The 16,433-nt window shown below is 52.0% G+C and overlaps 1 protein-coding gene across 6 annotated transcripts in view; it reads right to left on the bottom strand.

Moving 5' to 3' along the window:
• The window catches only part of ACACB (acetyl-CoA carboxylase beta), a 112,891-nt gene that overhangs the window by 51,990 nt on the left and 44,468 nt on the right, over positions 1-16,433 (bottom strand). For all 6 annotated transcript variants that reach the window (XR_006707805.1, XM_045459127.1, XM_045459125.1 and 3 more), the window contains 10 exons: positions 14,562-14,723; positions 13,031-13,194; positions 11,138-11,288; positions 10,937-11,040; positions 9,607-9,688; positions 6,857-7,002; positions 5,541-5,691; positions 3,383-3,517; positions 1,917-2,063; positions 136-324 (listed from right to left, as the gene is read on the bottom strand). Coding sequence is in view for 5 of the 6 variants with exons in the window: in XM_045459127.1 (XP_045315083.1) it covers positions 136-324; positions 1,917-2,063; positions 3,383-3,517; positions 5,541-5,691; positions 6,857-7,002; positions 9,607-9,688; positions 10,937-11,040; positions 11,138-11,288; positions 13,031-13,194; positions 14,562-14,723 (1,431 nt within the window). In the remaining variant the exon portion in view is untranslated. The remainder of the gene's footprint in view (positions 1-135; positions 325-1,916; positions 2,064-3,382; positions 3,518-5,540; positions 5,692-6,856; positions 7,003-9,606; positions 9,689-10,936; positions 11,041-11,137; positions 11,289-13,030; positions 13,195-14,561; positions 14,724-16,433) is intronic.

The raw sequence follows: 16,433 nt of genomic DNA, 5'->3' as shown, positions 1-16,433 counted from the left end.
TGCAGAGAAGGGCTCAAAAGGAAACTCTCAGCCCCCAACACCGTGCGTGCTCGATCAGAGGCCACGGTGACCGGGAGTTGAGTTCCCGAGTGGCACCCGGGGGTCCCCTGGTGGGGCCGGGTGGGGGGCACGTACCTGCTGGCTGGGGAACTGGCACAGCACCGAGGTGATGTTGCTGGCATACTGAGCCATCACCCTGCGGACCGACTTCTCCACGGGGGCGGGGATACGGCCCGACACGCTGGTCATGATCTCCTGCAGCTCCAGCAGCGGCAGGGACGGGTGCCGCAGGGTCGTCATGAGTTTCTGCACCCACTCCTTCAGCTGAAGCGGGGACCACGGCGTCAGCCTGAGGCCCTGCGGGTCCTTGGGCAACACCACCCTCCACGAGGCACCCGACACGCACCACCCAGGTCCAGGCTCCTCCCGTACTCGAGGAGCCCAAGAGCTAGACGCAGCAGCCTCTAGAACAGTCCCGAGCGGAACGGCCCCCTGACCACAAGGGGAATACTCAGCTTCCCTGCACTCCCCTCTCCATGCATCCGCCAGCCTGGCGTGAGGATATTACACAAGGCCCCACGAAGAGCTCACATCCGAGGACGCTTGCTCAGTGTCAGGCACCGCGCTAAAACTTTTATTTGTACCTTCCCACCGGATCCTCAGAAATGACCCTACAAAGTAGGGATCATCATTATTCCCATTTTATAGTTGAGAAACCTGAAACAGAGAGGCTGACTGAGTTATCCAAAGTCACCCAGCTAGTGAGAAGCAAACTGGGGCCATCAAGCTCCCGAGATGCTTAACAGCGACACGAGGCTGCTTCCAGGGGTCCCGGCAGCCGAAATGTTGACAGCCTCTGAGTGAGAAGGATAAGAGTGCTGCCACCACAGGGGTGGGGCGGTTTAAAACTGAAAGAACGCACACGCTGGCAAGTGCAAAGGCTAAAGAGGTGTGGCCGTCATGGAGATCACGATCAGACAACACAGCGCGGGAGTCAAGAGCACAGACCCTGAAGACAGATGGTCAGTGTTCAAATCCAACCCGATCTTTTTCACGGATGAAACGGGACAAGTTTCTTAGCCTCTCTGCGTCCCAGTTTCCTTACCTGTAAGGTGGAAATAATATCATACTGGCCATAAATGCCACCGCACAGTCACCACCACTAAGAGATAGAAGGTGACGCACGATGTCATTACCAGTGATGATGAATTTAGCATCGTGGGTCTTGCGCAGAAGCCTGCAAGTGTGAAAACTCCTTTCTCTACAGAGTAAGTAGGCAACGGGCCCCTGGAACGATGAACAACGAACAGAGCGTGTCTCTGACCAAAGCGCCTTCCTTGCTCTCTAAGCGGGGACCCACGTGGACTCCTTTCCTCACGCACACCTTGAACACTCTCCGGGATGCAACGAACTGAACCACAAAAAAGCAATACAGCTTTCGCAACAGTATGGAAGCAAAGAGAAACGTACACCCGTGTTTACAATCAAAGTGAGGAAGTTCCTGAGAAGAGGTCCTTTGCAAAAATGGAGAACTAGCCGTTTTTCCATTCCTTACTTCAGTCAAGACCTCGGATCTGATGGTTTACTTTTTTTTTTTTTTTTTTTTTTTTTTTAAATTTGTTTTTTCAACGTTTATTCATTTTTGGGACAGAGAGAGACAGAGCATGAACGGGGGAGGGGCAGAGAGAGAGGGAGACACAGAATCGGAAACAGGCTCCAGGCTCTGAGCCATCAGCCCAGAGCCTGATGCGGGGCTCGAACTCACGGACCGCGAGATCGTGACCTGGCTGAAGTCGGACGCTTAACCGACTGCGCCACCCAGGCGCCCCTCGGATCTGATGGTTTAAACCCTCGTGGCTCTTCACAGACCTGCACACGCGTGCAGACTACATACCTATCCTTCGCACATGACCTACCTTTGTGCTAAAAATAGGCTCTGGCAGACAGTAGCCATTCATGACGTTGGTCAGGTTTTCCAGGACGTTGTGGAAAACCTGGTGTAGTTTCTCTCCGATGATGGGCAGAGTTTGCTGGGAAGGGAGCTCTCCTGTGAATGGCTCGGCCTGATGAGACACAGCAAGAACCAGAGGTCAAGGACACCTGCCTCCTGAGTGAGACAAGATCAAAACGAGGGGCGAGGCAGATCTGCCAATACATAATATAATTGGGATGAAGCCTGAGGGAAAAAGAACGAAAAAACCCAGCAGACATCGTACTGGAAAGTCACAATTGCTACATTCACACCCCGATGCTGGCTTCCCAAATCTCCCCCATCGCAAATGCCGTCATCCGTTGTCAGGTGCCCCCGATGATTCTGGAGGAGATTAGGTTCTTTTGTTTCACTTTGCTTTCTAATCACGACTATCTATTTTCCCTATTTATTTTCAATCTTTATCCAATCCCAGACAGAAACACCTAGCCGGATGAAAACTGAACGAAACTCTCATGCCAATGTCCCAGCTTTTTGTAAATCACAAACATTTAGCCTTGGAGAACCAAAAAACAAAAAGCTCCCCCCAAGGGTTCACCCTGACCTCACACGCCCATTCATTTAGTCATTCATTCTACAAATGTCCACTGAATGCCTACTTCGTGCAGCCCTGGGGCCCAGGAGGTTTGGGACGTGCTGTTCTGCTGGCCTGGAACCCTCAGCTTCCTGCCCCTTCCGCTGCCCCACCCCTGGGGGCTCCTCTTGTCCTTTGAGATTAACCAGAGGGTTTCTTCTGCATAGTCTGGGGCTGGTTCTCCAGCTGGGCCCCCACAGCGGGGGCCAAGGGCAGTCCCTCTTCCTGCACTTATGGAGCTGAGCGACACTAATATAAGACGGTAAGAGGAAAACTGGGTGCAAGGTATATAGAAACTCTCTGTACTGTCTTGCCAAAATTTTCTGTGAATATAAAACTAAAAAAATCTATTAAACATTTTTAAAAGGTGGTCCAGAAGGCCTCACTGCGGGGGGCGGGGGGAGGGTTCAGGGATGACGCTTGAATAAATGTTTACAAGAGGTAAGAGGGTAAGCACTGAAAACATCTGGGGGAAGGTTCTTCTGGGCAAAGGGGGCAGGTTCTAAGTGGAAGATCCTGGCGTGTTCGATTAAATGAGGGGGAGAAGAAAAGTGGGTGAAGCCGGAGAAGACAGCGGGGGGAAGAAAAAGCTAGTGGGGCACAACTCAGTTGGGGTCCTGTAGGAAGAACCTGAGTTTGACCCTGAGCCAGATGCGGAGCTGATGGGAGGGGTAGGAGCAGAGGCAGGCAGGCTTCTGTGCCCGTCATGCCGCTGCCGGGGGCCCACAGGGGCAGGACAAGAGTCAGGAGGCTTAAGCCAGCTCGGCTCCCTCAACGGGCAGCGCCAGCCAGGGTGGCTGTGCCAGGGTGCAACATACCGGGCGCACTTTGGAAGGGTCATCGAGTTCCAGCTTGGCCACCACACAGCCTGCTTCCAGCACGGCCCCCGCACGCTTGATGTACTTCACCCGGCCGCTTTCCTGCACGTTCAGGGTCATGATCATCTTCATCACCTGTTTTGCAGAAGGAAGAGACGAGATGAGCCCGCCAGGACTGGCTGTGTGCGCGTGTGTGACAGCTAGAGTTCCCCAGAACCAGTTTTCTGGAGCAGGTCCTTGGTCATTTAAACAGAACGACTCCCTGAGCAGAGTTCATGTGTAAAGGATGGAGGGAACTGGTATTTGCCAGAAGCCTGCTGTGTGCTAGGCTCAGTGCTGTTCATGAATTATCTCCGTCTGCAAAGGCAGCTGGGAAGGCAGGTGTTTATTGTACCCATTTACAGGCATGGAAACTGTTTTTTTTTAATTTCTTTTTTCTTTTTTTTTCTTTTAAGTTCATTTACTTACTTTTGAGAGAGAGAGAGAGAGAGAGAGAGAGAGAGAGAGAGAGAGAGAATCCCAAGCAGGCTCCACACTGCCAGCGCAAAACCCGATGCGGGGCTCAAACCCACCAACTAGGAGATCATGACCTGAGCCAAAATCAAGAGTTGGATGCTTAATCGACTGAGCCACCCAGGTGCCCCAGAAACTGATTTTATTTGTGATGTAAAGCCTCTCTCTTAGAAATACAGTTAAATCATTTTTATGTGGGGGGGGGTGGGGTGGGGTGGGGATTAACAGACATATTCCGAAAACATGACCGACTCCTTTTTTTTTTTTTTTTAATTTTTTTTTTAACGTTTTATTTATTTTTGAGACAGAGAGAGATAGAGCATGAACGGGGGAGGGGCAGAGAGAGAGGGAGACACAGAATCGGAAGCAGGCTCCAGGCTCTGAGCCATCAGCCCAGAGCCCGACGCGGGGCTCGAACTCACGGACCGCGAGATCGTGACCTGAGCTCAAGTCGGACGCTTAACCGACTGCGCCACCCAGGCGCCCCTAGTGACCGGCTCCTTTCTTAAAGGCAGTGAGAAAACCCTCTGGGGAACACTCGGTGGCAAGAAGAACGGGCTCCCAGCACAGTCACCGGCCCCTTTGACTGGCCTGACGGTCTGCCAACACAGACACGACGAGTTTTGCCACCGTGGCGTGGGCTGCAGGCAGCCGGCACTGTGACCCTTTAGGTCAGCAGCTCACAGCCTGGGCGCCCGAGACAGACCTGGGCTGGAGCCCAGCACCCCACCCATCGCTCCGTGACCTCTACCAGGTGCCTTGCCCTCTCTGAGCCTCACTCTCCTCAACCATAAAATGGAAGACAGCCACGCCTCACAGGCCTCTTGAGTAACCAGGATTACTCGAGAAGAGGAGCCTGGCACATGGCGGGAGGTCAGCAAGGACCACCTCCTACAGCCGCCGCGTTTTCACTGCCATCACCGTATTATTTACCGTGGCAGCGTGGCATGGAGGCCAGGTGTGAACCCTAGCTAGCTCTGTGTGACCCTGAGTGAGTTCCTCGGCCTGCCTGGGCCCGTTTCTTCATGTGTCAAGTGGGAATCCTCTCTGTGCCCATCTCCTATGACTGTTGCCGGAAAGATTACAGAAGGTAATTAAAGACACGTAAAATGCCTACAGTAGCACCTGCCACAGGCAAGCACTTTGTAAGTGTTGGCTTACGGCTTGTTAAGTCATCACCGTCATTATTATTAATCAGTTCTGGGGGCACCTGGGTGGCTCAGTCAGTCAGACGTCGGACTCTTGACTTCAGCTCAGGTCATGAGCTCACAGTTCGTGAGTTTGAGCCCCGCATCGGGCTCTGTGCTGGCAGCGTGGAACCTGCTTGGGATTCTCTCTCTCCCTTTCTTCTCTGTCCCTCTCTCACTTGTTCTCCTGTCCTTCTCTCAAAATAAGTAAAAATAAGCTTAAAAAAAAAAAAATCAGTTCTCACACGTTCCTGCAGAGTGTACATTTTGGAGGTTTTCCCTTTGAACACTGCAGAGAATTTGGGCCGAACCCCACATACTGGCTCTCTGAGGAGGTCAGCAGGTGGCAGCCCAGGGGAGAGGTGTAGACTGGATGATGGCAGATGGTCCTCCCTTGGGGAGTGGGGGGAGGGGAGACCCGGCTGCAGCCTCACCCCAGGGGCGGGCTCTGTGCTCACCTCCATCTCCGCGTAGCTGCTCCCAGCCTCGACGTGGCCCCCGTCCTCCACCGTGTACTGTATTAGCTTCCCGGCCGAAGGGGACCTCAGGACCGTGGGATCGTTCTCCTTCTCAAACACACAGGTCTTGTTGCCAATGGTAACACGGTAACTGGGAGGGAGAACGGGCGGGCAGGCGGGTAGATGGGGAGGACCATCCACCCCGCATGCCCAAGTCAGGCTTTGGACGGTATCTCCCCCTCCCTAGAGGCAGCCATGAGCATGACCCTGCACTTGGTCTGTTGGATTCCAACTTTCCCAAATGCTAGCCTTTGACGGCTACGGCAGAGACCACTGGGAATGAAGCGGATGAGCAAAAGGTGTGACCCTTTTCTGGCTGACAACAAGTTCCTTTTACTGATAGAATTCTAACAGGCACAGAGAACGCAATCAATATTATTCGATACATATTTACCAACGGTAAGTCTTCACCTTATAACCGAACTGGGGAGAGTATGCCCCTGGGGGGAGCCTATAATAACCTCGAACATTCTTGGCAGACAGAACATGGCTTAAAAAGAGGTAATAAAATAGTGCTCTGGCTGGGGCGAACCCAGTCTGCCTTCTTCCAAAACTTCGAAGGTTGGGAAGGGAGACAACTCTCTAGGTGGAGCTTTCGCAGGCGCTGGGCCTGACTCCCCTCGGCTGGAGCGGGAGAGGGGGTCTGCACTGCCTGCTCGTCAGGGCTGGTCCGCATTTCACTGTATGAGCTCAGTGTGGTCAGCTGCATCGGAATAGGAGGGTCTTTGGGTCTGTCTCGTGATGCCCCCCTGCTAGGTGCTTCCTGGGTCTCCTTTCTGTATTTCACCCACTCAGGTGCACAGAGGCCTTTCCTGCCACTTCTGCTTGTTTAATGGGTCACATTCGCCAACAGGCTCCATGGGTCGTGACCACGGTCTCATCCCAGCACCTAGCTCCGTGCCTGGCACGAGGAGCCGTTGCCCTAACTGGACGGCTGCTTCTCCTCCAAGCCTGCGCTCAGCCCGGTGTGGGCACCGCAGCTCAGACAAGGGGCAGCTGACACACCGTCGCACGCCTCGCAGGCCACGGAGCTGGGAGTCACATCCCGTCCGGCTCTGAACCCCGCTATGTCACTAGAAACGGGCGTCCTGGGAGCCTCCCCCCAAATGTCTGCCAGTTGGTGGATTTCCAGCCAAGAGATTAACCTCTCCATGGCCCCAGAATTTACTGGAAACGGTACTTTATCGAAGACTCTTGGGCTGCACACAGCTGGCTTTGTATTTTCAACCTGCGGCTCTGTGTACCCCGCCATGTACCTGTCAACCTCTTCTTTCATGTAGGTGGTATAGCTGTTGCCATTGTAGGACAGCAGTAACCCGCCGTCATTCAGCCGGTGGGCGTCGATCTCGATGTGACAGCCGTTCATGATGAGGACGAACATGGTCAGAGATTGCCGGGCCACCTGCAGGGACAGGCTCAGTGTCCGTGCCCGAATTCAGGAGGCCCGCTTGTCCCTGGGTGCCAGGGCGCCACGAGCAAGGGCTAGCGTCCACGGTGGGAGTGCCACGGTGGACGTTTGCAATCTCTCCAGTCTCGGCCCTCATTCGCCCCCAGGGAGCCGCTGCTGGAGCTGCAGAGGGCCTGCGTCAGTGTGCCACACTTGTCCCCTGGGTGGCCTGATGGCCACTGGCTACAGGCGGAGTTCCAGCCTGGCCACATCCCCACCAATCGCTTGCCCTTCTGATTCCTATCTTCGAGCATCAGCCCCATCAAGCAGGGCCACCCTGAGTAGCAAAGAGATGCGGTGGGGGTCTTGCCGGGAGCGAGGCAGTCCTGGAGACTCCAGCAGTGACCGGGACTCTGTCCTCCTCAGACCCGGCTCTGCCCAGGGGCACACCGGACATTTGGGACACTCGAGAAAGGCACAGGTGGCCAGGCCCTGACCTCAGCTCTGTACTTCAACTGGACATACTAGCCCTCGGTTCGACGTGAGTGCTCTCTCTCAGAGCACGAAACACCCTAAAGAGCCCTTGACCCGTAAAATATTCATGTGGACACAAAAGGTATTAAGAAGTATAGGAATGTCTATTGCAACACTATTCGTGGCAACAGGAAGACTGAGAAAGTAGCCATCTAACGACCTTGCAATGGAATACTCTAGACCAGCACTGTCCAACATGGCCGCCCCTGGCTAGGCTGGCTATTTACGTGTAAATTAATTTCACTTAAAAAAAAAAAAAAAGGAAAATTTAGTTCCTCGGCACTCAGTAGATACAGGTGGCCCCATACTGGACAGCACAGATACAGAACATTTGCCTTCCTACGGAAAGTTCTACTGGACAGCATTAGAGACAACAACCTGATATAAGAAACCTTGTTACTAACGGGGGAAAACATTATGCCGTAATAATATCAAAGCAGTAAAACAGTATTTGCACCATGATCTCAATGTGCAAAATCGATGCCTAAGGGGAAAAGAATTTTGAAGAGATTTGCTAACACGTTAATAGGGATCGCCTCCCGGAGTCGGCACCTGAAGGGCTTGCTCTTTTGATGTTTTGTGCTTGTTTGAAATTTTTCACTTTTATGCAATAAGCATGTGCCATATTTAAAAATCACACTGGGGGGGGGGGGCGCCTGGGTGGCGCAGTCGGTTAAGCGTCCGACTTCAGCCAGGTCACGATCTCGCGGTCCGTGAGTTCGAGCCCCGCGTCGGGCTCTGGGCTGATGGCTCAGAGCCTGGAGCCTGTTTCCGATTCTGTGTCTCCCTCTCTCTCTGCCCCTCCCCCGTTCATGCTCTGTCTCTCTCTGTCCCAAAAATAAATAAATGTTGAAAAAAATAAAAAAATAAAAATAAAAATCACACTGGGGGAACCAGGGCCCCCAGAATAGCCAAGCAGCATGGAGGGGTAAAAAGTGGTTTTATAAGCACGCCCGCACGGATAACACACTCGTTTGGCTGAACTAAACCTGAAAAACCCCAAAGCTGGAAGCGTAAAGTGCTCAGGGATCTTAAAGATAACAGAAAATAAATATTCTGCCTCAAAAGCTGACTCAAGTTCGGTTATCTTTTCCCTCCCTAAAGGCCGCCTTAGCTTCTTGGGGACACTTTGGCCCTACAGGTCACCCCGACTCAGAACGAGGGCCTGACCCTGTGACTGCACATCTCAGGGACTCCCTGATAGTCTCTGTGAATTGACCTCGGGTGTCCCAGCAAGGGTAACCGGATACTTCTGAAGGGACAGCCACCCCGAGTAACCTTCAGGAAAGCCCTGAAGGTGGGCCAGGGAGAGATTAGAAAGCCACACATTGACCTCCGGTGCAGAGCTGGCCTCACCAGCCCTGTGGAAAGGGACCCACACACTATGCCAGCTCAGCACAGGTCCTGCTCATGCTCTGTACTGGACTGGATATCATCCCCCCAAATTCATGTCCTTCCTGGCACCTCAGAATGTGAACCTTATTTGGAAATAGTGTCCTTTGCAGGTGTAATTAGTTGAAAGAGGTCCTACCGGAGGAGGGTGGGCCCTAAATGCGATCTGACTGGCGATTTTCTGAGAAGGGACGCAATGCAGAAGGCAGACACCGTGAACACATACCCACATGCAAGGCGGTCGTAGGAAGCCAGGGGCATAGATCAGGGTGACAGTCTGCAGACCGGGGAATACCGAGGACCACCCACAACCATCAGAAGCTAGGAAAGCATGAAGCAGATTCTTTCCTGGAGACTTCAGAGAAACCAGGGCACAGTGGACACCTGGATGTTAGACTCTGGCCTCCGGAGTGCGAGACATAACCTTTCTGTTGTCTGAAACCACCAGCTTACAGTACTTTGTTACTGCGGCCCCAGGACGCTAACACATGCTCCATTGTACCTTGTGCCTATCGCTCAAGTCTGTGCATTCTGAAACCCAAAGGGCTTAGGTTTCAAGACCACAGGACTGCCTGGGGCGTCCTGGGACCCAAGCATGAGCAAGTCCACTCCGGGCATGGCTCACTGCAGAAATAAAAACTCCCACCAGCCTCCAGAGTGTTGGAGACATCCGAGAAACCCCGGGGCCTTCACCTTGAGAATGTACTTAACACCATCATAAATTAATTCCACATCCACGATGTTCAGCAGAGAAGCGGCAGGAAGGACCTGGCCCCTGAAAGAGAAGACAGACTCCTGGTCGGCTGTGGGAATGAACGAGAACTCTGCAGCCGTCCTCTGGATTTGAACCAATCACTCGGCTCTTTGCCTTGCCTAAGCATCAACCCACCTGACTGTACTAAAAAAGCTAAAACTGATGAAAAGGCAAGGAAACTGACATTCCTCAGAACTTAAGGAAACAGCACTTACTCAAGGATGAGACATTTCCAGAGGGCTTCCCAGGAAGCAAAATTCATAATGCTTGTTCTTGGAAAAACTCCCCATGTGGGAATCCTGCCACCTGCTTATGAAGGAAACTGGGCGCACGCACTGCGATTCTATTACTGTTCAAAAGCATGATAACCAAGCGCTAAAATCTGTTCTCTTTTTAAATTTTTTTTTTTTTTTTTTTGTAGTTTCATTTGCCTATCACAATGTTTCTCCCCGAGGGGTGACTTCAGCCTCTACTCTAGGACATTTGGCAATGTCTAGAGATGTCTTTGATTGTCATGACTTCTGGCGGAGTGAAGGGGTGGGAGGACACCGGGGATAGAGGGCCAGGGATGCTGCTAACTTCCCACAGTGCACAGGACAGCCCTTGCAATAAAAAATGAATCCGCAGTAAAAAATGAATCAGCTCAGGGGCGCCTGGGCGGCTCAGTCAGTCGAGCGTCCGACTTCAGCTCAGGTCATGATCTCACGGTTCATGAGTTTGAGCCCCGGATCGGCCTCTGTGCCAGCAGCTTGGAGCCTGGAGCCTGCTTCAGATTCTGCGTCTCCCTCACTCTCTGCCCCTCCGTGGCATGCACTCTGTCTCTCTCTCTCTCAAAAAATAAACAAACATTAAAAAAAAAAAAAAAAAAAAGAACTCAAAACATCAAGGGTGCTGAAGCTGCGAAATCCTGGCCCATTCTAACAGGGAGCGACCTGGCCCCTTCCATTTCACTAGTCACCGTCTGATTCGGGTGAGGGACCGGAAAGAACATTTGTAGAGGTGACCTATACCCTGCTTTGCTTCTCAAATCCACCTTCTTTCTGAACTCAAGTATTATGACGTCGCTTGCACAAGTCAGCATGAATAAGCACCCCTCTGTCTGCTGCCTTGAGGATCCCACCCCCAGCGACTCTCCTCCAGGGCAGACTCCGAGGAATTTCAGAGGCAAGCAAGGAGGAGGGATTCCCTAACTGCCTGGGGGCTGGTCATCGCCTTCCTCACCACTAATGCGCATCCCACAGGGGGAAAAGAATTATCATCGTGCCCTACCTTTCCAGCGAGTGTAAGAAATCCGTCATGCAGGTTCTGAACATCACATCGGCCACGTTCAAGGCTCCACACACCACCCCAAGCATGATATCTGGCTTCTCAGCCTAGGAAAGACTCCACGCTTCAGTGTCGGTGGTGACCGAGCCCACGAGGAGCCGGGGGCTCCACGACCCCGAGGGGAGAAGCATGCAGCCCCCCTACCTGAACTTTCTCAGCGATGAGGTGATCCAACCACTCTGTGTCGATGTCATTGTTCTGGAAACGCTCGGTCTCCAGCAGGTTAATGAGATACTCCACGGTGGTCCTGAAGTCGCCCCGGATGGACAGCTCCTTCAAAGCCATCACCATGTTCCTTGAGGGGAAAGGCACATTGATTGTTTTCCAAATTAATATACCGGCCAACAGAGTTCCTGCGTGCTTCTCAGAGAGCCAGAATAGCACAGTTGAGAGAGGGGGCCTGAGTCCAATGGCCCAGGTGTCAATCTCGGCTCCAGCATTTACTGGTCAGGCAATCTTGGGCAAGTGACTTAACCGCTCTGGGCCTCAGTTTCCTCATCTGGAAAATGGGGAGATAACTCTGACTTCCAACGGGTGCTTGAGGATTAAAGTGAGACAATCCATAGAGAGCACACAGTCACCAATAAAAAAGGTCGGCTGCTACCAACGGGATTAATTACCGTGACAGTGATGATTATTAACCACGGCCAGTAGCTCTGCCTCTCTCCGGCCAGCCCTATTCAAATCCCCAGCACCCAGGGCAGCTGCTTTGCTGGGTATGCACGGGGTGGGCCTACGGACGGCCAACGCTGTCCCTCCACTGAGGGGGTGGCGGTCACCCATCCACCCGTGCTTGGTTGGTCACCACCTCCCATCTCCCAGAGGGGTGGCCTTCCCCCAAACAGGGCTCCAGTCCAAAGGGCTGACACCCCTACTCCCTATGAAATCACAGGGAAAGTGTTGGGCACCAGAGAAAGAGGTGGGATTAGAACATTTCTCTTCCCGGGAGGGAGCTTTGATATCTGACATTGGTGTCCCAGTGTGCATTCAGCAAGTGGAGCAAAGGGGCAAATCACAAGCCCAGTTTGGGGGGGAGAGAAAATACACAAGATGCACTAAGATCAAATGAGGGCGTCAATAGTCTACGGAAGGTCAGCTGTGGCACCGGAATCTGCATGTACGAGACGAGCTACTGGGCTCAAGGGTGACCCACTTGTTCCAATTTGCTCAGGACACGCCCAATTGTAGCAGTGAGAAATCCCAAATCCTAGGAAAGCCTCAGTCCTGGGGGAACTGGCACCCTTGATCCCCCCCCAGCCGCCCCGCACCGGACTCTGGCGGCCAGAAGAAATGCTGAAATTCTTCCCTCTGAATTCTGTTGAAATGGATACTGGTCATTCACAGCATGGGACACGCAAGCCACAGGCCGTCTGCATCGGCATGGGCTGGGATGGCTGGCCTTCCTCCTCCCCCTTCAATTTTACACCCAACGTGGGGCTCAAACTTAACAACATTGAGATCAAGAGTCACATGCCACGCCGACTGAGCCAGCCAGGCACCCTAATTTTAATGCCTTTGAGACAGAATGACTGCAATGTCTTTGGGACTTTTCACTCTCAAGGACAGTTATTCATCCACACGAGAAGGTTTAATCACAACGTGAGCTGGTTTTTACCTCTCTGCGCTCGGGGCAAGGCAGGAGAAATTCTAAGATGTGAGTATTTCGGGATTCGGGAGCCCCTTTGTCAAGAGGAGTTTCTCCAGGACCTACTTAAAAGGTTTGTATCTAAAGAAGTCCCACACGCATCTTTTTTTTTTTTTTTTAAAGCTATAGTACTTGGCACCTTTTATATGCGACCTATAATGATCCCAAGACCAAAATGGCCTTGGTGAGCTCACTGGCCTTTACGGATCTCAGACACAGGAAGAGGGCAGACATCGCTCTTGGATTTTAGCAAAGGGTATTTGACACAGGGTCTGCTCGGTGATTCATTCGCCTCCTTTATCTCCTGGTGCCACTGCATCTGAAGCCACAGGCTAACTTTTAGTTTCCCGAAGAAAGGAGGGAAAGGAGGAGGGAAGGAGGGAGATACTGACGAAATGGCCTCTTCCCGGTTCTCTCCCCAGGAGAAGCAGTGCCCGAACTGGGAATCCGCAAATTCATGTAAGCCGCCAGTAGCAGCCACGCTGAAATAACCCCACACATTCTTGTTGCTGCGGAAATTCAGTTCCTGAACCGTTCCGGAGCTTGGCTTAAACCCCTGGAGCCCGGGCAGAAAAAGCAAAATGGAGAAAAAAAAAACAAAAAAAAAATCGTCACTCCGGCCAAATGTGCATCAGAATTAAATCCTAGGAAAACCCAAGAACACCCATCACAACCAAAAGCTTAGCGTCATCAACAGAACATTGATATCTCCCACTGCGGGTGTGGGTGTATCTACCCTTGGGCGTACCTACGTCCGCAGGTCAGTGCACGCAGGTAATCTCTACTTTAAAAAAAACTATAAAAATAAATAACCCAGTTGGATGGGCTGGGGCGGGGGGGGGGGGGCAGTGCGCGCAGAGGAGGTACAGATACGATATGGGTGAACGTTGCTCATGATGGAGTGGAATGAAAATACATTCTGATTTTATCAGCTTGACATTGTCAGTATTAAAAAGCTTTTGAACTCTGGATTATGAAAATTCCAGCAGATAAAGAAATCTAACGCTAACACACACCGAATACACTTATGGGGAGGGTGGGGGATGGCCCATCCCATCCCCCGAAAATAATTTTGGTAAGGGGGGAGGGGACATGGACCCTGGCTTGCTGTGATCAGGGCTTCTCACGCACATAATGAAGGCATCCGTTTGGGCACAGGTCCCTGGAGGTGAGAGCTGGAGAATTCCAGGTGCCTGAGCTGTTTCCACACCTGCTTCTCAGCCCTCCCAGGCATCATCCCCCTGAAAACCTCCCATTTTCCTTAATCACCACCAGAGTCGGTCGTTTGCAGCCCAAGATGCCAAATGAATAGAGCTACCACACCTTACAATCCTTTCATTAAAAGGGGGGTGGGGGGAGACAAACCTCTTACCCCAAGTTTCTTGAGTGTAATCATGGAACAGTCAGGCTGGGGTAAATTATGGAGATTATGTGACAATCAACCGTGAGCAACTACGTCAAGTGGGACAGATGCCAGCTGGCTGATTTTTAAGGCGCACGGAAGAACAAGTCGCAAAGGAACTCCTCACGGGGGATCAGACTCCATTTATGTTGTAGCAGAGAGTACGTGGGGCCAGAAAACCAAGGCCCCGGGTTCTAAACCTGGCTGCTCATCCCCAAAATGGACATGGCCTTTCGAGTCCAACAATGGGGCCCGGCCACGGCCTCAGCAGGTCCCAGGCACAAAACCCTACCTCAACCCGTTGAGCTGTAGTGCAGGGCAACAATGCCCGGTGGGGTAACCGTCATGTAAGTGACCAATGAGACGCATGAAGGGCTCACCCCCGATCAAACCGTGCGCCTCCCCACGCCTGTCTGTACCCTGGGAAGCCTGGGCGTCTCATCCAAGGCTAACGTCTGGGATGTGTCCCACACTGGGAGACTGGAGACGGCAGACGCGGGGTGGGGAACCTCCCAACTTGCCTCATCTGGGTTCTCGCTGGTGATTCTGGTCGCGATGACATGGCCTCGGGCGAGCGGAGGGTTAGAAGGAGTTTCAAATGAAATGGGTGTCACCCCCCATGGCGACTCTCCGTACAGAAGCCGGATATCCTTCAGCCGGTGCAACGGCACCCCCATGGCGATCTGAAAGGAAGAGATCCACGCCCCGTGAGCCTCAGCCCCACCGGAACCCCGGCCCCCAAACACCGAGTGCACTGCCACGGAGGAAGAGACGCAGTGAACGATTTCAGGGACACCGAGCACGTCCCGAGCGTGCAACACTGTGGCTGCGGTGGCGGGAGAAGCAAAGCAAGAAGAAGGCAAGAGGCTTGATTCCGCCCCCAGGGAGCAAACAGCATCCCCCGAGGAAAAGCAGCCACTTTCGTAAAACCACCTCACACCACCAGAACACCCATGCGTCAAATAAAAGTTACAGACTCTGGGTGCCATCCGTGCAAGGGGAGATATAACGGCGGCCAGCTGCAGACTTAAGGGTTTTACTACTTTTAAAGTTTTTATTTATCCGTTTTGAGAGAGAGAGCAAGAGCCAGCAGGGGTGGGGGGAGGGTGACGGAGAGGGAGGGGACAGAGGATCCAAAGTGGGCTCTGTGCTGACAGCAGAGAGCCTGACCCGGGGCTGGAACTCATGAACCATGAGATCACGCCCTGAGCCGAAGTCAGCCGCTTAACTGACTGAGCCACCCAGGGGCCCCGAGCTAAAGGTTTTAAAAGGACTCAGAGGAACCTGGGCCTGCAGAATGAGTATAAGACACAAATTTAACCTCCTGGGTCTTTCTGATGAGATGCACTAAGAAGGGCCCAACGCCCACCTAGGTGGTAAGTTGCCAAAACCCTTCCGGGACTTTTCCACCAGGGAGAAGCCATCAGACAAATCCACACTGAGGGGCGTTCTGCCTGAACTCTTCTCAAACACCAACATGGAGAACAAAAAAGTATGTCTGAGGACAGAGGAGAGACTCAAAAGTTGTGGCGGTGAAACAGAATGTGAGGTCCGGGAATGGATCCTGGGTTTTTAAAATCAGCAAAAAAAATAACCATAAAAAGAGATTACTGGAACAGAGGGGAAACTCTTAATGGTATTAGATTGTATAAATTTGTTGTTAAGTAGGCTCCACGCCCAATGCGGGGCTTGAACTCATGACCCTGAGATCAAGAGTCGATGCTCTACTGGCTGAGCCGCTCAAGAGCCCCTAAATTTTATCAATTTTTTAATTTTATACTTCTTAACTTTAGATAGACGTGTGGTGGCATCAGTGCTTTACCAAGCGTCATCATTTTATGCTGGTGTTGTGCCAGAATGATCTTTTTTTTTTAGAATGATCTTATTCTTGGGAGTTCCTTTGACTCAAGGATTTAGAGGCAAAGTGCCACGAAGGTTCAAGTCAAAACATCACTCAAAAACATAAGCTGCGGGGCGCCTGGGTGGGTCAATTGGTTGCTTAACCGACTTCAGCTCAGGTCATAATCTCACAGTTCATCAGTTCAAGCCCCTCGTCGGGCTCTGCGCTGACAGCTCGGAGCCTGGAGCCTGCTTCGGATTCTGTCTCTCTCTCTCTCTCTCTAAGGTAAATAAAGCATTAAAAAAAAGTTAAGCTGAAAAAAAATTAAACAGACACACAAATACAACACAAACATGGCAGAGACTAACAATTGGTGGGCTGAGGGGTAGGGGGTGGGTGTTAATTGCACTATCCTTGCAACATTCCTGAAATTTTCCAAACTAAAAAAAATAAAACACAAAACACAAAACCCCACAAGATAGAAAAACAATAAAAATGCTGGTGGAGGGAGGAAGCAAGGAAAGAAAGGAAAGACACACATATTTTACAAATT

The sequence above is a fragment of the Leopardus geoffroyi genome, chromosome D3 (genome assembly GCF_018350155.1).
Source record: "Leopardus geoffroyi isolate Oge1 chromosome D3, O.geoffroyi_Oge1_pat1.0, whole genome shotgun sequence".
In the NCBI taxonomy this organism is placed as follows: Eukaryota; Metazoa; Chordata; class Mammalia; order Carnivora; family Felidae; genus Leopardus; species Leopardus geoffroyi.
This window is presented reverse-complemented; position numbering and strand designations above follow the sequence as displayed.